At 47.4% G+C, this 22,940-nt stretch overlaps 1 protein-coding gene and 2 long non-coding RNA genes across 7 annotated transcripts in view; 1 reads left to right on the top strand and 2 right to left on the bottom strand.

The window, feature by feature from the left end:
• Positions 1-22,940, bottom strand: part of LOC147826283 (uncharacterized) — a 58,269-nt gene that overhangs the window by 18,029 nt on the left and 17,300 nt on the right. Inside the window, exon 4 of one of the 3 annotated variants that reach the window (XR_015439414.1) lies at positions 21,514-22,051. The exons of 1 other annotated variant lie outside the window; for it this stretch is intronic. This is a non-coding gene — a long non-coding RNA (uncharacterized LOC147826283). One more of the 3 variants, XR_015439412.1, reaches the window with a different exon arrangement.
• LOC110351155 (uncharacterized) lies at positions 8,304-10,929 on the bottom strand. 3 transcript variants are annotated; one of them, XR_015439410.1, is made up of 3 exons: positions 10,871-10,929; positions 9,645-9,733; positions 8,304-8,497 (listed from the first exon to the last, which is right to left on the bottom strand). It is a non-coding gene; the product is annotated as an uncharacterized LOC110351155 (long non-coding RNA). The 3 variants fall into 3 exon arrangements; XR_002398272.2 differs by lacking the exon at positions 10,871-10,929 and adding an exon at positions 9,856-10,749; XR_015439409.1 differs by lacking the exon at positions 10,871-10,929 and having other exon boundaries at positions 9,645-10,749.
• On the top strand, positions 12,088-18,283 carry LOC147826284 (leucine-rich repeat-containing protein 37A2-like). Its single transcript, XM_087181883.1, has one exon. The coding sequence runs from the start codon at positions 12,741-12,743 to the stop codon at positions 18,144-18,146; it is 5,406 nt and encodes a 1,801-aa protein (XP_087038009.1). The 5' UTR covers positions 12,088-12,740; the 3' UTR covers positions 18,147-18,283.

Here is a 22,940-nt window from a genome sequence, read left to right as displayed (position 1 = left end):
CCTGTGTGGGCTGCAGCAGATCTCGAGGCCAGGCAGGGCCCGCAAGACAACTCAATCCTACACCAATTGCTTGGACTCAGCACAGACCCCACAGGTTAAGGGCAGCTGCTCCCCGAACCCCACAGACACAAGCAGCAAGTTCCAGGAGCCACTCTCACTCCTGGCCAATGGCTGTAATTTGGGGACCCCACAACTCCCTTTCGGGCCTGATAATTCACTAGAATGGCTCACAGAATTCAGGAAAGTGCTATACTGAGGGTTAGTTTCATTATAAAAAATACAAGGCAGAAACAGCCAAATGGAAGCACACCATGGGGGTAGAGGTGGGAATGCAGGCAGCATGTCCACTCCTTTTCCTGTGGGATAGGAGCACACTGCACAGTACTCCATTTGCTCCTGTCCCCACCGACCTCCACTGCCAATGTGGTGAACCTTCCTCAGATTCCTTTCCTTTAAATCCTGCCCCACTGAACAGCAAACCCAGGAGAAGGTGGATGTTTAGGGTGCTGAGTGCTCAGCAGAAATCTACTGTACTTTCCTCAGATCCAGGGTATGTGTGTGACTAGACCATTACAAGCACCCAAATATCAACCAAGTATCATATGTGTGTGACATATCCTACCTCAGGAGGACCAAAGGCAAAAGTGGATTCATTTCCACCATGGCCCCACTTCCACAAGCAATTTCCCCTCATCTATTTGGAACATGATGGACACCCACTTATGAGGGTTCTCAAGCACCAGGCCTTGGGATGGAAAGAATTCTGCTCAATACAACAATGTGTACAGTAAGCATCAGATAGGTGTATTGAATAAATGCAAGGAATAAGAAAACAGACTTACCTTAGTCCGGTCAAACATCCTAAAACAGAAGGAACACCAAAACATGAACTGCAGTGTTGTCGATAACCCAGATCTCATGTAAATGTTTGGTGAATTGGATCTGACAAATTTTTCTGCTGGGGTCTGTTGTCCACTCTGGCCAGCCCACTTCTGTCTGGGCCCCTCTCCCACCAGGCTCCCCTCCCTTGTGGCCAACTTTGGCTCTTGCACAGATGTTAGAGGAGTCTTCCCTCCTCTGAGCTGACGTGACTGCTCAGGGTCCTTGTCAAGACCACGAGTTTTTGAGCAGCTTTTTAAGTATTTTGTGCCAGTATGTTCTCCTGAATATTTATTTCTGAAAGTCAGAGGTCCTCATGTGGGAGGGGATAACTTTGCTGCACACAGGGCACGCAGCAATATCTAGGGACACTTTGAATCATTGCATAAGGGTGGATGCCTTGGCTTGGAGTGTAGGGCCAGGGGCCACTAACCTTCCCTCCCACACAGAATAGTCCCAGACAAGGAGCAACCCCCTGCAATAGTCTCAATGCTGCATCCCAAATTCATAATGGGAACTTAACCTCCAGTGCCATAGAACTAAATGACAGAGCTCTCGTGAGTGAGATGAGTGTCGAACAAGGTAAGGGATGAACCACTGTTCCTCTGCAATGGGGATGCAGCCTCAATGCACCTTCAGAAGCATCCTGAACTTCACTGGGTGCCAAATCTACCAGCACCTGACTCATGGATTCCAGCCTCCAGCACCGTCAGCAGCAAAGACAGCCTGAAGCGTTTTGTTACCATGGCAGGGCAGGAATTGAGGAGACACAGTCTAGAATGTCAGCACATCAGTGTTGAAGAATGGCTTTGAGGAGACCCTGGGACCTTTGTGGCTACTTGATGCATGGTCTTGGTTCTCCCTCACCACAGCCATGAATGTACCCCACTTATCCAAAATTCCCTGAAGAAAGGAATGCACCCAGGAACAACGTGACAAGCATTCTGGAACCAGGCCCTGTCCATGCTAGGCTGTCATGAGCTGCAGGGCCTCAGAGAGACCCTGGCCTCTCTTTAGGCCCCAGTTTTCTCATCTTTAAAATAGTAATAAATAATGGGAAAGCCAGGCCATGGTAGTGCATGCCTATAATCTCAGCATTCGGGAGGCTGAGACAGGAGGATTGCTGTGAGGCTAAACTCAGCTACATAGTGAGTTCAAGGCTAGCCTGAACTATGTAGTGAGACCCTGTTTTTAAGAAAAAAAAATTTTAATTAAATTTAAAAATAAACAGTGGGAAGAAGTGTTAGAAGTATAACATAATGCATCTTTGGAGGTTTATGAAGGATTAATAAAACAACTCACACAATGCATTTAATCCAAAACCTCATGACCAGAAAATATTAGCTGTTAATGCTGTGGGCTGGGCTTGGTGGGCTTATAGTTCCAGGTACTTGAGAGGCTGAGGCAGGAGGGCCACTTGAACCCAGGAGTTCAAGACCAGCCAGGGCATCATAGTGAGAAGCTATCTTTTAAAAATAATAATGACAGCAATGTTGTAACTTACTTTAGTTTTTAAATTTTCTTTCGCAGATTATTTGCTTCTAAAACCAACTATCTCAGTGAGGGTTTGGAGAAGTAGACTGAAGACCTTTACCTGGGAAACTTAATGCTTACCCAGAAGCCCCAGAGTGGAGAAACCAGAGCTGGTGAGCAAGGTAAGTGCCAGTATGGGACAGGTGTCTCCATCAAACCAGCAGGGATGTCTCCAGGACCCTGAGGATAAAGATCCATGGACACACATCCTCCTGTGCACTTTAGACCATCTCTAGAAGACTCACAGTTCCTAGTACAATTCCAGAACATCACTTCACTCACATGGATTTGATGTAATACTCAATATGCAACAAAGCAGTTTGCTTCTTGGAACTTTCTGGAATTAAAAAAAAAATTCAATCTGCAGGTGTGAACCTGCAGATATGGACCCCCAATTGTAGTTGTTAAAACAGACAGAAACCATCACCATGAATGTTTTTTTCATTCTATTTTTTAACTTAAACTGGGCTGTCAGTCAGCTTGCTGTATTGAGCGACTTGCAGTTAAAGTGCTTCTTGCCCAGTCAGCAAGGGCTGGCACCCACAGCTCAGATCTGGGCCCTGCTCTGAGCATATCACCCAGGCTGTGGGTATAGAGTGGCCTCTCTGGCATCTTCCTCCTCCCAGCATGTCTGGTGGCTCTTGCCTAGAGAGGACCCAGAAGTTGAGGCTTCCAAGCCCATGTCCATGCCCCTCATCAAACTCCTTGCTGTTTTTCTCCAAACATTCATTTCCACATATTATTGAGTGCCCAACCTGAGTCATGCATGGTCCACATCTTGTCCTGACCTCCTGCCCTGTCATCTGTTCCATGAAGTTGCACCTGAAAAGGCCCTTAGATCACTCACAGCATTGCTACATAGAAATCTATTTTCCCCATCCCAAAGGAAAGAGGCAAACATGAAGATAATGGATACCCTTTTCTACAATAGCCCTTGTATGTATGTTGATTCACAGCTTACAAAACACTACATCCTGTACCTCCTTTACTCTATTTCCAGTTTTCCCTAGGACAGCTGAGGAGTATTTGGTGGAGAGGACATGGTCATTGCCATGTTCAATGTGAATCACACCAGGTGAAGACAATGCCTGTCTTGAATGGAGGTCAGCAGCATTATAGCTTCCAGAGAGGAAAATGCCCAGGTTGGAATCACTGCACTTTTGCTTAGTCACAGGAAGAAGGAATGCTCTGTGTGGCCCTTGAAATGTTAGCGGCAAGGAAGAGGCTGCCCCAGGGCAGAGCTCAGTGGGCAAGTGTACCTCACTTTCTGGGGCTTTGGGGTGTCAGCCTATAGGTGCAGCCCAGGTACAACAGGAGCAAGAGGACTTGATGTCAAAGACAGCTTCATTCCCAACTTCCTATGTTAGAAAACTCAGGTGGCTGCCAACTCTAAAGACAAATTGCAGGACCAATGTGTGACAGACCTGCAAAGTAGGGGGCATGCTGAGCTGTGCCTGGGAAATCTGGACCTATGAGACAACTTGGAGGAACAGGAGGACCCTTGGAGCACAGTGGAGCTCTGGGCACCATGGCCAGGACCCAGGGCTGAGTCCTCCCGTAGGACTATGGTAGCCTATGTATTACGAGAAAGTCTCCTTAGAGGTCCCTGGGTCTCTTTCCGTGCTTTTCCCATGCTGTGTCTCACCCATGTTGGGGACGCGATGCCTGCAGACTGTAACATAGTCCCTTCTTCCACAGATGCCCTTTTCTCTCCCTCCCTCTCACCCAGGGTTATTTTGAAGACACTATCAGGTACTCTGGTGACCCATGTGGAAGACATATGGGATTGAAAAGAAATCAAAGAAAACAAAACAGTAAGAATGAGGTGTAAGTGAGGAAGAGAACTGTCATCCCTGCAGAACCCCATGAGCAACCACAGCATGGTTGTCTGGACAGGAGAAGGCGATTATGGCGATGAGTTCCCTGAAAAGCCGGGAGAAGGGGCCAGGGAAAGAGCCAGAGGTCAAGGAGCCACATCCCCAGGGTGAAACCCCAGCCACTCTCAGCAGGAAAGCCAGGGGCTTCGGGGCCATTGCATGGGCTGGAGTTGAGGGGGGAGGGACTTCAGCTCCAGGGTGGGGAAACTGCTTCGGCCCCACCTTGCACAAAAGCTACTGCAACCTTACACAGAAAACGCTCTGCCAGGACGTCCGTCCCACAATTGTCAGCTAGGCTAGCCATGCCTGTTATTAATCCCTGTGGCTGAAGTTTACCGATTCAGAATATCTAAGTCTCCATGTTTTATCATTAAAACCTTCTTGACTGAGCTCATAGTTTACTGCAACATATAGATCCCCATGGTGATTCTTCTCTGTTTCCAAACCAATATCGTGATTCTTTGGAGAATCTCAGATTATTACTTGGTTTGGCAACAGCAAGAACCCCCATTTGACCTCAAACAAAGCTGATTCCAGGGACAGAGAAATATTTAAGGCCAAGCCCCAGGAATCCAGAGGAAAGAATTCACACCATTTCTGGAGATTGGTCCCCACACCTGTAGCCAGCTGTGAGGATATGGGGACACTAGAGACAAATGGAATGGAATAAGTCAGGAGAGAGAAGCCAGCAGGGCTTATGGGGTATGATAACAGTGAGAACTCTGTCTGGTCTTTGTCCCTTGTTCCCAGTGCAGACCTCCTAAACCCTGGCTCTTGTTATTCACAGTGCATCCCTGTTCTCCTGAGCTTTTGTTAATATGATCTATGGTAACCGAGGACGGGGACCCTGAGTAGGCCAAGGTGGGGCTGGTGGAACCTCAACCATCCTTTGGAGCTGCGGGGTGGGGGTGCTGGAGACTCAGGCCCATAGAAACTCCTGAGCAGCAAATGGAGGCAGGAGCAGGGGGAGGGACTTCCGGGCTGAGGAGCACATCTCCTGCCAGGAGGATGGCGACCCCAACTCCACAAGGATGAAGTTCCTGTGCTCAGGACCCTTTGGGATGTGGCTTCACTTAGCTCTCCATCTGCACCCTTTGTAATGTCCTTCATAAGTCAGCCAGTACCGTAAGTAAAGTGCCCTCCCAAGTCCTGTGAGCTGCTCTCACACAATTGAAGCCAGGAGATGGCTTGTCACCCGGGAGAACATGGGTGACTCAGACTTGTGATTGCTGTGTGCAGTGGACAGCCTGAGCATCTCCCAGGACCCTCTGCACACTTCCTTGTGTGTTTAGTAAAGACTCCTGCAGAGTCAATTTAGCAAGAACCCCTCAGCCTGCATATACTATCATCTCCTCCATACCTGCTCCTTTCCTAGGACAGGTGGCACTGGTAGGACAGAGGTGGCACTGGCTGCAGGGGAGATGCACAGGGTCAGAATTGGGCAGAATTATAAGACCCTAGCTGGGTCAGAGGGTTGCATGGTGTGAGGAGAAGCCCACTACAACCACACCTCCTTCTTCAGCAGCAGGGCCTTTTTCCTTGGAGGTAATAATTGTTTTCTTTTTTTATACATAAGTCAGATTTCCTATGTCCAAATGATTATCTTTTCCCCAAAACAATCCTAATTCAATAGCAGTGTTAATATATCCAGACACCACAGTTCTGTTTCTTTTACTCTTTCCAGCACATTCCCCCCGAATCTCCAACTTCCAGCCCACTGGGGCTGAGCACCTGCCGAGGGTGTGCTCTGCCCTCCTCTTATTTCTCCTTTGATTTCTCTCTTTTCTGAGACATATCTTTTTACAGAAAGTTCATAGGAGGCAGAAAATCTGAGTCTTTGGTTTTCTGAGAATATTGTCTTCCTGCCCTTACTCCTGATTAATATTATGCCCAGGGTAGCGCTCTAGTTGAAAGTCATCATCCCTCAGAACACTGACAGCTTTGTGTCATTATCTTCCACCACTCAGTCTCACTATGAAGAATTTCAAAGCTGTTTCAATTCCAAATCCTTTATATGTTGTAGTAACCCACGCTCTCCAACATCTGCCACACCAGAATCTTTTAGACATTTTCTCCCCTGGGGATCTGAAATGACAATGTGACACTTGCTGAAGAATGCATCATCATGGCCACTCTGGAAAGTGTGTGCCCTTCAACTGTGGAGATTTCTTTAATATAATGCTTCTTTTTTTTTTTTTTTTTGGTATTGGGGATCGAACTCGGGTCCTTGCGCTTGCACAGCAGGCAGCAAAACCACTGAGCTAAATCCCCAGCCCTATAATGCTTCTTTAATACAACGGCTTTGATCATCTCCTCTCCACCAACTTGTCTTCTCTCTCTCTCTCCAATCTCTTCACCAAACTGAAGCTCCTGGATGGGGTCTTTATCCCCCACCCCACTTGCCAGGCATTTGTTTTTCTTGTTCACTTCTGAGTCCTTGGAATCCTTCCTTAGCATGATCCTCTCTTCCCACTAATATCCTATTTTTAATTTCTAAATTGTTTTTCATATTCCCTGAAGCTGTCAAAAGAGTGTTTTTGTTTTTTATTTTCATTTTCTGCCTCCTGCATGATATGGCTTTCCTCTGGATTTTTTTTTCTATTTATTTTCATTTATCTGTCTTTGATACTGAAGACTTCCTTCAAATATTTGTTCACATTAAAAATTCAGATGACAAAAGCTGATTGTGAGCCACGTGCCTAAGGAGGGTATGGGGAGTAGGTCTCCTGAGGTGAGGTGACTGGACAGGAGCCATGTTTTCCTAGGGGAGAGGGCCCAGTCAGGAATCACTTGAGCAGACAGAGGCCTTCCCTTTGCCTCCCAGGATATGGAGCAGGGAGAGAAGAGAACAGTCTGGCTCCCAGCCTTGAAAAGGACCTAAGTGAAGTTCCACCATCTACTCTCCACCGTAAGGACTCTGCCAGCTGCCATGGCCATTACCCCAGGTACCTCTCTGTTCCCCCCAGGAAGAGGCAGAAGCTCCAGGGTGCAGGGATGTGGAAGGAGACTCAGGGATTGAACCACACCCCGTGCACACTTCAGTGCTCCCCTCCATACCACTTCCCAATTTTCTGTGGGATTTCACACTTCCCAGTCCTGTGGACTTTGGCAAACCACTTCATTTTTCATGTGTGTCCCCCTTTGATGGCCAAGCCAAAAGCACCTTCTATCCCACTAAATCAGACCATCTTATTTTTCTATCCTGAAAAAAACTCATTGAAACTTCCTGTCAGTTAATATCTCCTTTCTCAATTTCTTTTTTTCTGTGTAGATAATGCTTTTTTACCTTCAGAGTTTTATAACAGAAAGAAAATTAGTGAGCCAGGGATTTAGCTCAGTGGCACTGTGCCTGCCTCGATAGCACAAGGTCCTGAGTTCAATCCTTGGTAGCCCCCCCACAAAAAGAAAGAAAGAAAGAAAATTACTCTGTGGTAAAACTGCTACATTTTCTGACTTTCCTAAGCATTAGTCAAGTGTCTCACTTACTAACAGTGGAATTTTAGGGAAGTTACTTGCCACTCAGTTTCAGTTTCCTCATCTGTGAAATTATGAAAACAATAGCTGTCTGACACAGGCCACAGTCTTCTAGTGATGAATTGAATAATTTGTATAAAAATATTTATAATTCTAATAGGAATCCACTATAAAACTAATAAGCTAATAAGCAGGGTTAGCAAGGTTACAGAATATATGATCATTTTATAAAAATCAACTATATTATAGTACACGAACAACAAACAATTCCAAAATAAAGAAAACAATCTCACTCATAATAGCATGAAAAAGAATGAATTTTAAGAATAAACTTAATCCAAAAAGTTCAAAACTTACATGTTTAAAATTACAAAATATTGTTGAAATAAATTAAGAAAAAAATCTAAACAAATGAAAGGAGATCCCATGGTCATGGAATGGAAGAGATGATATTGTTAAGATGGTAGTAGCTTGTATAGAAATGCAAGTTCACAACACCCAAAAACAAAAGTGAAAAAAACAAAGTAGGCGGACACACACTTTCTGATTTCAAAGTTTACTACAAAGCTGTAGTAACTGTGACTGTGGAGCTGGTGTGACAATAGACATGTATGTTAACAGGACAGAAAGGAAGGCTAGAAACCAGCTCATACATGGATAAGCCAGTTGGATTTTTGATGAGGGTGTCCAGGCGATTCAAGGAGGAAGTGCAGTCTCTTCTGGTACAGGGATGGCTGTGAAGGGAAAAACATGACATCTTTCTCACATGGCACATGTAAATTAACTAAAAATGGACTACAGCCCTAAACATAGAGATGCAGCTATAAAACTCTCAGAAGAAAATATGGAAGCCAATCTCTGAGCTGAGGTTAAATAATTATTCTTAGGAGGTGAGGTCTGAAGAAGCCATGTGGATAGTAGAGATCTCCCAAGCTGTTTGGCCTCAGTTGAGAATGATATTGTATGTCCAGCTCTTAATTGTGGAGAGAGAATGTTTCAGATAGAGGCAAAGTTATCCTGGGCTATTTTAATCTCTTTAATAGCCCTTTACTTTCCACATCTGCATATCTGACCTAACATTACCATGACTATTAGGTAAATCTCTTGGAATGTGTTGGGAAGCTTGGCAGGCCTCTGGCTTCTACCAACCCTGAAGCTAAGAATGCATGGGCCTATAATAAAGATTCCTCCACTTTTCTGCTGCCTTTCCATCTAATGCCTCACCAGTGTATTTGCTAAGTGTAATGACTTATGATCTTTTCTGTTCTTTGGCTATAAAAGTCCACATCACCCCTCCAGTGGTGAAAAGCATCTTTTGGGATAAATTTGATCCATGTCCTTGTAGTCACTCATATTTGGTTCTGAATAATCTTTTTTGTTTGTTTTTGTTTTTTGAGATGGGGTCTTCCTACATAGCCCAAGCTGGCCTCAAACTCATGGTCCTCTTGCCTCAGCCTCCCAAGTGCTAGGATTATGTATAGGCATAAACTTCTTATTTCCTTTAAACCAGAGTTATTATTTTACATTGACTCCCAAAGAATAAGCGACCAAAGGGGAAAAAAAATTGGCAAGTTGGTCTTCATCCAGATGAAAAACTTTAGTATTAGGACAAAGGACACAATAATGAAAGTAAAAAAACAACTCCAGAAATAAAGAAAGTGTTTGCTAGTCTGTCAAGGGAAATGTATCCAGAATACAGAAAGAACTCTTACAACTCAATAATAAAAAGACAGAGGACCCAATTTAAAAAACGAGGCAAGGGATCTACTAGATAATTCTCCAAGAAAGGTATGTAAGAGGTCAATAAACACAAAGAAATGCTAACATCATCAATCATCAGGGAAGCATAAGTCAAAAACACAAAGAAGTATCACTTCTCACCTGTGGGATGGTTGTGGCATAGTAAAAAGTACACATTTGGTCTTTGTCCCAGGCCTATGTCACAGAGTTCCTACAATCCTGGGGACTTGCTGAGAATAGGAGAGTCTTGTTCATAAGCTGCCCCTTTCAACCATCCCAAGTCTGTGCTAGTGAGGTGACTCAGGGGCCCCTAGGTAGTTTGGGGTGACAGCTTGTTGCCAGGAGAACCAACCTAGTGACTAGAGGACTGGAACCATCAGATCCTAGCTCCAGGAAGGTCAGCAATCTAATCTATAATGTCTGCTTAATGAAAGTCAGTAAGAACACCAAAACAAAGCAGTCAGAGAGCTGTGGGTTAGTGAGCATGCCACTGTGCTAGAGGGTGGTGTATGCCTGGAGTTCCCTATTCCTGCTCTGTACCTCTCTTCCACTTGGTGGTTTCAACTTGTACCCTTTAAAATAAACTATCACCATAAGTGCAGCACTTTCCTGTGAGTCGTCTAGAGTATTGAACTTGAAGGGTATGGCCCCCCCCCATTTATAGTCCACCAATCACAGACTGAGCCCTTAACGTGTGAAGTCTGACACCTATTCTGGGTAGTCAGTGACAGAACTGAATTGAATTGGATATGCCTGGGCAGTATCAGGAAATTAGAGAATTGGTGGTTATTTGGAACACCAGTGATGGTGGTAATCAGGAAGACAGACAATAACAAGCACTAGTAAGGATTTGGGGAAATTGGGACCCTTGTACATCACTGTTGGGAATATAAAAAACAGTGTAGGCAGCTCCTCAGATTTTACATATAGAGTTGCCATGTGACCCAGCAATTCCAGGCGTATCCAAGAAAAACAAAAGCACATATCCACACAAAAACTTATACACGAATGTCCACAGCAGCATTAAGTCAAACAGTGGAGGTGCGGTCAGAGCAGCCTCCGGGGCAGGGGAGCGTGTTATGGAGAGAGCGGGGCCCCGGGCGTCACAGCCGCCTCGGCGACTCCAGATCTGACGGGGTTCTCAGGTCTGTCCCCGCGCCACCGCACGGGACCTCGCTCTGGCCGAGGAGCGGAGGCAAGAGCTACCGAGGCCGCTGGGCCGCCCCCCTGCGCCGCAGCCTTCGTCCACCCGCCCGCCCCTCCTTCTCAGCTCCCCGTCCTCCCTCTCCGTGCCCCGGACCCCCTTCCCCCCACCCCCACCCCCCCGGTCTCCGCAGGCCGAGTGGTGCAACCCGCCCCCAGCTGACCGGCCCGGAATCCCGGCTCGGAGCCCCGGACTCGCGCCCCACCACGCGCCCGCTCCCTCCCCCTCCCCCGGCTGAGCCCCAGGCAGCCGCTGCCGCCGCCGCCTCCTCGGAGCGGGGCCCAGGCCCAGCCGCCGCCGCCGCCGAGCACCATGGGAGACGCTGGGAGCGAGCGCAGCAAAGCGCCCAGCCTGCCGCCTCGCTGTCCCTGCGGCTTCTGGGGGCCATTGTTTTTTAGTTTCAACCCTTTCTAGGATACCGTGTATAGATAGATGTGCTGGCAAAGTTCACTTCTGAAAGGATTTATGAATGAGACACAAAGTAGGTTAAATAATGCAGTAATTCTCAACTGTTGAAAAAGAGTATCAACCAGAAAGAAGTAAAAAATAAACTGGAGGTAGGAGAAGGTGCCTCAGGACTTAAAGACCTCCTCCCAGCAGCTGGCCCCTAGAGACCAAGCCTTTAATGCACAGCCTTTGGGGATAGTCAAGATCCAAACTGTAGCAGCTTTCACTAGAAAAGGAAGGTTATTCCTGCTCAGAAACTGTGAACACGTGGGATCAGCTCAAACCCCTGTCCTGCTAATGTCTTCTTTCTCCTCAGTCCTGGTGTCTCCATGTAAGGGCACAGCATGGATGATTGCCTTTAAAATTGTTTTCTAAAAGGCTCACATGGCAGACCCAGTGAAGGCAGGATGGCAGTTGGCACCTCTTGCAGTTCCCACTGAGAGTGACAAAACCTTGCTGGTGCAGGAGCAGAGCTCTGGACCCTCGGCTGGGGCCTTGCTTCGGATTCTGTTCACAGCATTCTCCCAGTTTGGCTTCTGCACTCAGACTGGGTTCTCCCAAATCCCACAATGGCCCACTCTGGACCATTTCTATGCCATCCAAATGTACTCGGTAAGCAATGCTCAAAGAGCCCAAAAGGCCTGTGATAGGAAGCTGCTTTTCCAGAACCCCCTCCCCCCCAATTTCGTCTTGGGACCAAACACAGGCAGTGACGTGGGGCCTTTGCCCTGAACTACCTACGATGCCGAGAGCTGCCAAATTACTAACTTGGTCAGAGTAGATCATCCAGATAAACTCCACTGAATCAAGAATGTAGTCTTTATTTTCATGGCATTGACATACTGGGTGAATGTGGCCTATATAATAATCAGCCACTTTCACATGAGCCTCAGAAGGGGCAGCTATCGAATGGCCAACGTTACCTGCCTTGCTCAAAGGAAGCCTGAGAAGGGGCAGAGAGACCCTGACCAGAAATACTCTCCTGCTTCAAAGCCTTGAAGACTGAGACCCTGAGAAATCCCAGCTGAGTTGTTTGTGACCCGGACTTGCTCATAAGAAGTGGATCTGATTGGTCTCAGCCTTCCCGCCTGGGCAGCCCTGCCTGTTAGACTCTCACGTCTGGGGTCATCTGCTGGGGTTTCCATTGGTGTCAGCCCTCAGTAACAACCTTTAAGAACCAAACTAAATATCCAGCAATTCTGAGCACCCAGAGATCCAGTCCTGTCCACCCCACTCTACCCCGTGGTCAGGACCCACCCGGTCTGAGCCCCACATCCTGCCTCGTGATGGGGGAGGCTGCCCTGTAAGAGGCCACTGTCAGCTCTCCTGGGGAAGGGGAGGTGGACCTGGTCACTAAGGGGGAAAGTTCCCCCATGTGGGGCAAGGCCACCTGGGCCTGATGTAATACAGGTTTCCTTAGCAGAGATGTCATAAATACAGTGCGGGTCAGCACATTCCGGGTTCCCAAGGCTCAAAGGCAAGTGGCTGCCAGAAGGGTTCTACCCTACAGGGCAGAGCACCTGCACTCCACTAGCCTGGATTGCTATATCTCACTCATTTTGGTCCTCCCCCCACCCACCCCCATCATGTTCCTGCGGTGCCCCTGGGTTCCCGCACTCCTCATCTGGCAGCAGTTGTGGTTCCTGGTCCAGGCGGCCTCGCTTCTAGAAAGGCACTGGGTCCTGCCGACCACCAAGCCAGAGTTATCCCCTGAGCCCTCATCTTTCCCTAATCTGGCAGCATTGCCCGATACCCTTACTCCACATCTACAGCCAGAGTCTGATGACCTAGCATCGTCTGCTCCCTCCCAGGGGTCGGCCCCAGGACTTCCTCAGGTCCAGCCGGAGGCCCAAACTCGAAATTCAAAGCCTACAAAGGTCCAGTCCTCTTTACCTCAGGAAGAAGTCAAAGGTCAACTCTCACAGCCCCTCAAGGAAGCTGAACCTTCTATAACCCAGCAGGATGCCTACCCTCAGTATGAACTTGGTACTGAGAATATAGGTCAGCTGTCGATGCAGGAGGCAAATGCGCCATCTGGAAGTAGGCATGAAGCTCAGCATTCAAACATGGCATTTGTCACAGTGAGACCTGTGGACATGAAGGTTAGCAAATCTACAGAGGCAGGGAAAAAGCCACAACCTACTTCAAGCCAACTGCAGACCCTGACCCAACACCCAGAGAGTCCTGAGGAGGAGGAACCTTCCTCAACCCAACAAAAAATCCTATCTCAGACTTCAGAGCTCTCTGAAGAGATAGGAATTTCCTCAACCCACCAAGAGGCCCCAGCTCAGCCTCTAGGCCCTCTTGTGGAGGCTGAACTTTCTGCCACTAAAACAAAGCCAGCTCAACTTTCTGAGTCTTTTAGGACAGAAGAACCTTCGGAAATCCAGTTGAAAGCCCCAGATCAGCCCTCAGATTTGGAAACTGGAGAGCTGGAAACTTCTCCAACCCAGCTGAAGCAACCAGCTCAGTTTTCGGAGCATGGTAAAGAAAGAGTGCCAACTCCACATCACCACAAAGCTAAGCATCCACACTTGCCCCATGTGACTGGTAAACCTCTGAATCTGCAGCTTGCCATAACCCCAGAACCCACCACAGAGGAGGGAAACTTCCCAGTGCTCCCCAAGGCTGCAGCTCAACCCTCAACTCCAGTAAATGATGTGAAACCTTCTATAAGTCAGCAAGGGGCTCCAAATCTGTTTTCTGAGGCCTCGGAAAGAGCTGAGCTCTTACAATTTCACCAGGAGGCTCCAGCTACATCTTCAGAACTTGCTCAGCAGGAGACCCAAGCTGGCAATCTATACACTTTTGAGGAGGGTGAACCATCTTGGCCCACTCAAGAGGCTGGAGCTCAGCCTCCAGAGCTCCCTAATGAACTCATACCTGAGCCTCCAGAACTACAGGAGAAAACAGTCTCTCCTCTAGGTGATGAACAAGTTCAGCCTCCAACACTGACCCGTGGCGCTGTTACTCCTGGAGAGTTGTTGTCTAGTGAGGTTGAAATTGAAATTTCAACTGCACAGGAGGCCCCAGCTCAGTCCTCAGTGTCCCTTGAGCAGTTTGAATCTCTTGGAGACAATCAAGAGCATACAACTCCACAGCCAAACCCTGCCATAAAGGATGAACTCTCTTCATTTGTCAGCAAGGTTCCAACTCCACCTGCAGAGCTTGCTGGGGAATATTCCCCAGACCACCCCCAGAGCTTAGCGATGTCCCCAGGCTCCTCTGGTGTACCAGTTTCACCAGTGCAGCAAGAGCTCGCAGCTCAGTCTTCAGGACTCCCCAGGAAGGTTACTCTTTCTCTTTTATTGACAGGAAGAGTAACATTTTCAGCCCAGCCTTCAGAGCCACCTGAGGACACAGAACCATTTTCAGTTCCCCAGGAGGAGGATGCAGCTCCACTTTCAGAGCCACCCAATGAGATGGAACCTTCTCAAGCTCAGAAGATGACCCCACCTCAGCGTGCAGAGGAGGAAGAACCATCTCCTGCACCGCCACCAGCCGCATCTCCTCCTCCAGATCCTCCTAAGGTAGAACTTTCTTCAACCCTGCCCATGATGCTCCCTCAGCTTCCAAGTGAGCCACCCAATGAGAGCGCAGCTCACCCTCCACCCCGTTCTGAGACGACAGTTCCAACTCCAGCTCAGGGTCAAGCTCAGCAGCCAAGCGTCACATTTCACCCTTTGAACCTGGAAGCCACCATCATTCCAGAACGTACTACAGACAGTGAATTTTCCACAGCCCTGAAGAAGGCTACAGCTCTTCCTCTGAAGAACCACAAAGTGACACTTCCACCTCCAGACTGGGTTCAGACTCAGCATTCAAAGCTCAGTCTGCTCACAGTTCGACCTTTGCACCGGAAGCTTATCGGCGCTCCAGGAATTACTGCAAAAGTTAGATCTTTTCCAACTATGCCTGAGATCCCATCTCAGCCTCCAAAACCACCTAAGGTGGTTCAAACTCCGGCGTCTCATGAGGTGCAAGTTGTAACCCCGGGTCTGGAGCTAGCTCAGCATCCAACATCACCCACAGTCACAGACCAAGCTTTGAACCTGGAGCTCACAACTGCAGTACTCACTATAGAGACTCAGGTTTCTGTACCTCTGCAGGAAGCTGCATCTCCTCCTCCAGAGCAGCCTGAGGTGATACTTACACAACCCGAGCAGTTGCAGGCTCAGCATCCAAACCTGGCTGAAGTCACTGTTCAGCCTTTGGATGTGGAATTTGTGGTCACTGAGTATTCTGTGAGTCACTCTCCAGGAAAGGCTTCCACAGTGCAAGAGAAGCAGAATGCCAGGACAAACACTGACATATGTGAGCTCTGTACCTGCCAGGATGAGACCTTGTCATGTGCTGGTCTCAGCCCAAAGCACAAGCTCCACCAAGTGCCTGTATTAGAGCTCAACAACACCTTTACTACCTTCAATTTCCAAGAAAATGCTATTTTTCACCTCGGTGAGAATAGCTGGACAACATACAGGTTTGCTGAGAAACTAAATCTCAGTGAAAATAACCTGACTGGATTACATAAAAATTCCTTTAAAGGCCTGCTGTCCCTCCAGTATTTAGATTTATCCTGTAATAAAATACAGTTTATTGAAGCACAAACATTTGAAGCACTACCCTTTTTGCAGGTTTTAAATCTTCGCTGCAACTTAGTTAAACAGATTAGCTTTGGGACATTTAGGGCATGGCATGGAATGCAGTTTTTGCACAAAGTCATCCTCAATCACAATCCTCTGTCAAGTGTTGAAGATTCCTATCTTTTTAAATTGCCAGCATTAAGATATCTAGACTTGGGGACAACATACACGCCACTTCCGGTGGTCGAGAACATCATCATGATGACACTTGCATTGAAAACACTGATCATACCGAGGCACATGGCCTGCTGCCTCTGCCAATTTAAAAGTGATATTGAGGTTGTCGGCAAGACAGTCAAGCTGCACTGTGACAGTGAGTGTGTGACCAATCCCATGCAGTGTCTTGAGAAAGACCCTGTAGGGAACCCAGAAGGAGCCTTCATGAGGGTGTTACAGGCCCGGAAAATGAACACCAAGACCGAGCTGGTGATCGAGTCTGGAAAGTCATCTTCCGAACAAAGTGATGTCAGCTGGTCAGACTTCATGGACAAGGAGCTTGACTCTAAAGATGAAAATGATGTGGTTGGAGCACTCAATTACATCCTGCCAAATTTCTCAGAGGTAAATCTAGAAGATGTAGACTCATTATTGCCATTCATTCAACTCCTTTTCTCAAATATACAAAATGAAGCTAATCCTCAGGGTTACATGAAAGGCAATATGAAAAACCCCTCTCATCAACCTGTGTCCAGCAGTATGGCTTATAGAAATGAACTGAAGAAGCTGTATCTTCTACAGAGTTGGTTACGTGCAGAAATTCAGAGAAAAATTGAGGAGGTTAAGAAAAAAGAGAAAACAGGCATGCTTATGCAGTCCAGCCTTTCAAGTCCCAAATTTCAAATTGTTCCCGACGTCCCCAAGAAATTGGCAAGTGCTGAAGCACGGGAAAACAGCCTGGTGGAAGATCAGCATGAAGGGAGAAGGCTGCGGACAGTGCACAGGGTCCTCAAGGGCCCCAAGGGCATACGGAAAAGACTGCTCAAAGAGAGGCAGAAACAGGTGGTCAGGGAGAAGCAGAGCACCCAGCCACTGGCCGAAAACACCGCAGATGGACGGAGCCTCAGGAGCCCCAGCACAGGGAAGCCGGGGCAGAATGAGGGGGTGCTGGGGCCTGGGAACCTGCTCCATACAGAACAGAAGGTGCCTGTGTCTTCTGCCTTGCAGGATCCCCTGCTGGGCAGGTTGGCCACCTCCACCTTGGCCAAAGCCCCACATGGGGTGAGGCACGGAGCCAAAGACCTCACCAATAGCATTCGGGTTTTAGAAAATCCCAATGTGAAAGTTAAAAGCATGAAAGCTTCCAAAACAGGTCATGGCTTTCAAACAGTTGCCTCTCTCAAGGCCCACAGAACACTCAAGGCCAACCCCAGGAAGCAGCTCATGAAGGAAGACGCACACGGGAGGCTGAAGATTGTGGAGGGGCCTCTGTTCTCAGCACTGAGGAGCCTCATCCATTCCCGCTCCCAAGGGCTCCTCTCATCGTCTGGAGACCCACGTATTCAGGACCATCCTTTCCCTGAATTATATGATCTGGCCAATACCTCCACAGGCAGCACTGCTGTAGAAGACCAAACTTCAGAAAACATCTCTGAACAAAATGCTTTTACCATAAACTCTCCCGTTTCTCCCAAAGATTCTGCCCTCACCCTGATATCCACCGATGATCACACCAATGAGAGGCACAGGGAGAACACCAGCACCGGCACTGAGCCACCCCCTCCAGAAACCTCTGTCCCCTTGCTGTCCTCCCCCGAAGATGAGCTTGAGACCCAGCTGGACCAGCAGCTTTACATCCTCCTTCCCAACAAGGAGCTGAGGACGCTCATTTCTGACATTATTCACATCCTGTCAGTGGACTGCTCCGAGCCCAGCATGCACCTGGCCTGTGCCAAGCTCATCTCCAGGATATGCCTCCTGATGAAGCTGCTCAGTGCGCAGCAGGAAGAGGTGGTGGCCCAGAGGCAGCGGGACAAGAAGCAGTGGAAGAACAAGACCTACATCAACAAGAGCTCGAGGACCTCCACCAAGACGCTCATCTCGTCAACATCGATCATGGTGGCCCTAACGCTTCTGATCTTCATCTTCTACCTCATCAAGATTTGCTCCCACAGAAGAGCTTTGGGGAAAGATAAGGAAAGGTCATCAAGTAGCGTTTCTGGGCAGAAAAGGGAGTACTCAGCAGAAAAGGACAGTCAGAAGGGCTTCTCCTGGTTTTGGCATCCGCTGTGGCACAGGTACATGAGCAGCCCTCTCAGCGTCACCCAGGAGCAAAGCATGGGGCAGGAGGTACACGAGGATGGCTCTTCCGACTCTTCCAATGAGGACAAGAACAACAGGGGAGGCCAGTGAAGCCCCCTCAGAGGCAGAGGAATCCGCAAAGCCAGCAGGGTGACCCCTTTGTCATTGCTTATAAAATAAATTACAGTTCCTCAGAAAAAAAACAGTGGAAACTGCTCGAAACTGCAACCCATGAATGACAAATAAAATGTGGTATACTGATTCAATAGAGCATCATTTGGTACCAAAAAGGAATGAGGTATTGATTCACCACAACATGGGCGAAATTCCAATACATTATGCAGGTAAGAGAAAGAAGACAGTTAAAAAGGCTGTCACCAGACAGAGTCCAAGGAGCTCCCCCAAAGAGGAGGTGGAGACCTCAACTCACCCCACCCATGGGGTAGGTTGTAGGTTTGTTGATTTCTGTCACAGAAAAAGAATTTTTTTTTCCATACCAGGGATCAAATTCACGACCTTGCACTTGCCAGGCAGGGATGAGCACCACTGAGCTACATCCCTGGCCCAGAAAAAGAATTTTTGAGAGGCATAAAGAGGTTTATTAGGCAGAGTTTTTAATATATACACTCAGACTGGAGTGTGGGCCCTTGTGGGAGAGAGGCACATTATAGTCTGGGGCTGGGGATTTTTATGTGGCTTTGGTGACATCCTCAAGATGAGTGATCTAGGATATGTATTCCTAATGTTTGTCTGGCTACCCATCTGGTGGGCTGGGTTAGAACACAAATCATTTACCTGCCTTTGAAGCTGAGATCTGCCACCCACTAATATTGCTGCTTCCTTGAGAATAAGGTCTGTGGAAGGAAGGGTAATTTATAGGTGAAAAGCACAGGCTCAGAGCCCAATTCACGGGCATATTGAGTCCTTAAAACCTTTGAAAAAAATTTCAGTGCATTTCCTGGAGGAGAAAAAGGCTTGGGTAACTCGTGTCTTAAAACTGCAATTTTTCTCAAAAGTACTACTAAAAAATTACAAACGTTTTGTCTCCTTTTTACCAATCTTTAATTTTTCCATCCCATCTCAAAGCCACATATGATAGGATTTCATTTATATGAAATGTCCTAGCTGAGTGTGGTAGTGCACACCTATAATTCCAGCACTCTGAGAGGCTGAAGCAGGAGGACCACAAATTGGAGAGCAGCCTGGGCAACTTAGTGACTTAGAAGAGAGAGAGAGAGAGAGAGAGAGAGAGAGAGAGAGAGAGAGAGAGAGAGAACAGGAGAATGTCCAGAACAAGAAAATCTCTAGAGCCTAAAAGCAAAATTTTGGTTTCCCAGGACAAGATGCCAGCTGGGGTGAGTGGTGAGAAGTGACTGCTGATAGGCCCAGAGGTTCTGGTAGTGACACAAATGTTCTAAAATTATATTGCAGTGCTGGTTGTGCAATTCTGGGAATATACTCAAAACCATTAACTGTGAAAAACAAGTGAACTGTTATGGTGTGTGAATTTATATCTCAATAAAGCTGTTTGCAAATTTAAAGTTAAATACAAAAGTCAAATTTCTCCTAACATTATTATTGGTGAAAGCAGAACATGAACACTGGGAATCAGCTCCCTTACTGTTTTGAGCAATGAGTTAACAATGAAATGACACATACATCTCAGATGCTTCGCAGGGTTGCTGCTCAGAAATACCAACTCACAAATGAAACCAGGGGTCCTTAGGAGCTGCTACTGTAGACACCTCAGACCTTTCTGAGGGCACAGGTCTTGGGGACAGGCGGGGAAGGATAATGTCCCAGGGTCATGTGGGCACATGGCTCCCACACAAGGTCCTCTGACTTAAGCCATCAGAGCCACGGGGTGGGCAAAGTCATCATTTCCGACAGTCACTGCAGTGATGGCTGGAAGTACTCGCAGTTTCTAAATCCACCTGGCAATCAAGTACCCACTTGGTGATTGAAATGGATTAAGAGCCTGGATGGGGCTGGGAGGGGGAGAGGAGTGGGCCCTACCTTGGGGCTCCTCTCTGCAACCCTGCAGGACACACAGGCAAGCAAAACCAGGAAATGGCCCCTTTCCTCACCCTTTTGGGATACCCATGGGTTACATTTGGTGGTGGTGGTGGTGTGTGTACCATGTCACTTAACAAAAATGAAACAAGACTGAGAATCTAGCTTGGCATCACTCTCTGTACGATGTGCTGTAAACATCCCTGTTGTCATTCAGAGAAGTCCCATGGTGGGTGGCATTCTATGTATGTCACATTCGCTTTATTGATCCCCTCTGGCCAGGTATGTCAGAATTAGGTCAGTTAGATTAAAAATCTCAGGCCAGAGATGTAGCTCAGCAGCACAGCGCCTGCCTGGCAAGCATGAGGTCCTGAGTTTGATCCCTGGTACCAAAAAATAAATTAAATAAATATAAAAATCTTATCTGTGCTTCCTAAATTTTCCTTGAAAGATGAGATTTTGCTGAAATATAGGATGATATAAAGTTACTCTTTAAATCCCCAAATGAGAATATTTTAATATGTACATGTTACAGGTGTTAAAACAATGCCACTTCAGAATCCAAACCATCTGTCCAAATTGTGTATTTCTCTTAGGTGCCTTCAGGTACAAGGAGAGCACAGTCCAGAGGCCAGAGGGTTTTGCTGTTATGTTAGTGTTCATCTATTTTCTAGCATCTCCCTAGTATGTGGCCAGAAAGGGCGAGGGGCTCCCATGGCAGAGGCTGTGCCTTCCCACACAAGGCAGGAGCTGTCTCACAGAGAAGGCTGCATGGTGGGAGATGCGCCTCAGGACAGGAACAATGCTGCCCTGAAAGCTGGTCTGAGCCAGGGTCACCCCCACCAGAACTGGCACACAGTCCCCAACTCACATGCCCTTGTCTCCAGCCATGGATGAGGGCTCTCTCCAGTATGATTAAGTGCTTTGGAAGCCCTGAATATGTGTGTGTGTGTGTGTGTGTGTGTGTGTGTGTGTGTGTGTGTGTGTGTGTAATAATACTGTGAGCTCACCATGCTGTGCTATACCAAGGCCAGTAGAACAGAATTACTGTGACTGCTTTTAATAAGTTGTCAACATAACTTTTGAATGAAGCAGCCTCAGCCTTTCCATCCTGACCACAGATACATATATGCAGCTGAAGTTTGAGCTCAGGGTCTTCCTCTGATTCCTCCTCTCCTGGGGCTCACATGAGATCTGGCAGGTGATGCTATGAAGCTGGGTCTGCTGCCAGGACTGGATTCATCTTCCCAGGTGCACAGAGTGGAACTAGGCTTTTACCTTCAGTTATTAGAACACCACTAAAGCTGAATGGAGCACAAATCTCACCTGCTCAAGGTGCCTCTGAACAATTTCTGAGTGGTGAGAAGATTTAACCAGGTTTGCGGGGATCTGACTCTGACTGAAGGCAGAATCTCCTTTTCCCAGAGTCTCCCCACCCACTCCCCATCCCCTCTGTAGTGAATGATGGCTGTATACGTGGATCTGACGTGGAGGGATTTATGCTGTGCAACTCTTCTGGTGTCTGGTGCTACATTCCACACCTCATCTTCACTGGCCATGCAAAGCAGGACCGGGACTGAAGGAGTTAATCTGCACTGGGTTGCAAGCTCTCCACTCCACTCATTCCTCACCTGCATGGACTTTCACCCCACTACTCTTCCTCTGGGTCCACATCCCCTGGACCCTTCCTTCCCAAGAGCCACATATTTGAAGTCTAGCTCTGGACTCCAAGGCACACCGAACCCCTGGCTCTGCCTGACTCCTGGTTCCCCTGACCCCTAGCTCCCCTGACCCCTGAGCAGGAGAGGACCGGCAGGCTCTTTGTCCTGCAACCTTCACACCAGACCCTTCAAAGGAAGAACTTCCTTCTCTCTCCTTTCACACACACCTTATGTTCTCCAACTTCTGCCTTGTATGGCAATGTCATTAAACTCCATCAGCTTCAAAGGAAGACCTTTTTGCTTCTTGTTCTGGCTTTCTGTCACAGGAAAACTGAGCAAAATCTAACCAACAAGAGGAAATGAGTTAATGAAGTAGAGTGGTAGAAATCTTAAAAGGATGTGATTGGCTCACTTATGGTCAGAATCGTGCCTTTATTGCTTTCATAAAAACAAATGTTGGATCATTATGAAGCGCCCAAGGAATAAGGAAAAGTGGAAGTAAGAAAATAATGAATCATTCAAAATCCTGGTACTCAGAAACAATAAGTGTTAGCATTTGGAGACAAATCTCAGACATCTGCCTGTGGTGTACGAAAAGACGTTTAGATGGCTGGATCTTCAATGTCCTCAAAGGCCCAGGAGTCAAAGGCTTGGGAGGTGGTGGAACCTGTAAGAGGTGGTCAGGTGGGATGTCCTTAGGTCGCTGGGTTTGTGTGCTTGAAGGAGACTGTGGGATCCCAACCTTTTCCTTTCTCCCTTCTGTTTCCCAGCTATTTTTGCTCTACCATACATACCCACCATGATGTGCTGTCTGCCATAGGCTCAAAGCAATGGAGCCAACTAACCAAGAACTGAACCTTCCAAAACTGTTAGTCAAAAGAAACTTTTTCTCTTTAAATTGATTATCTCAAGTATGGGTTATAGTAACAGAAAGCTGACAAACACAGATGGGTAAATAGACGGGTAGACTGATGATTAGAAAATTTTGAGAAAAAAGAATACAAAAAACAATTATAAAGTTGGAATCATGTCTTAAAACTATATGTGTTTATTTCCCTTTTTTTTTTCTGGTACTGGGGTTTGAACTCAGGACCTTGCACTTGTGAGGCAGGTGCAGTGCCACCAAGCTAAATCCCCAGTCCTATATGTGTTTTTTTCAATATCCAGGTATTATTAATGACCTATGCTGGGAATCAAGGCACTGGGATTCATAAGCCTTCCTCCAGTGGCC

The sequence above is a fragment of the Heterocephalus glaber genome, unplaced genomic scaffold, assembly GCF_053883595.1.
Source record: "Heterocephalus glaber isolate CG9 unplaced genomic scaffold, H.glaber_assembly_v1.0 deba00001472, whole genome shotgun sequence".
Taxonomy (NCBI): Eukaryota; Metazoa; Chordata; class Mammalia; order Rodentia; family Bathyergidae; genus Heterocephalus; species Heterocephalus glaber.
The sequence above is the reverse complement of the archived record's forward strand: the minus strand, read 5'-3'. Positions and strand labels throughout refer to the sequence as shown.

Bases quoted from the DNA above. Each gene is read 5' to 3' on its own strand.
- LOC147826284 (XM_087181883.1), top strand. From the start codon at position 12,741: ATGTTCCTGCGGTGCCCCTGGGTTCCCGCACTCCTCATCTGGCAGCAG.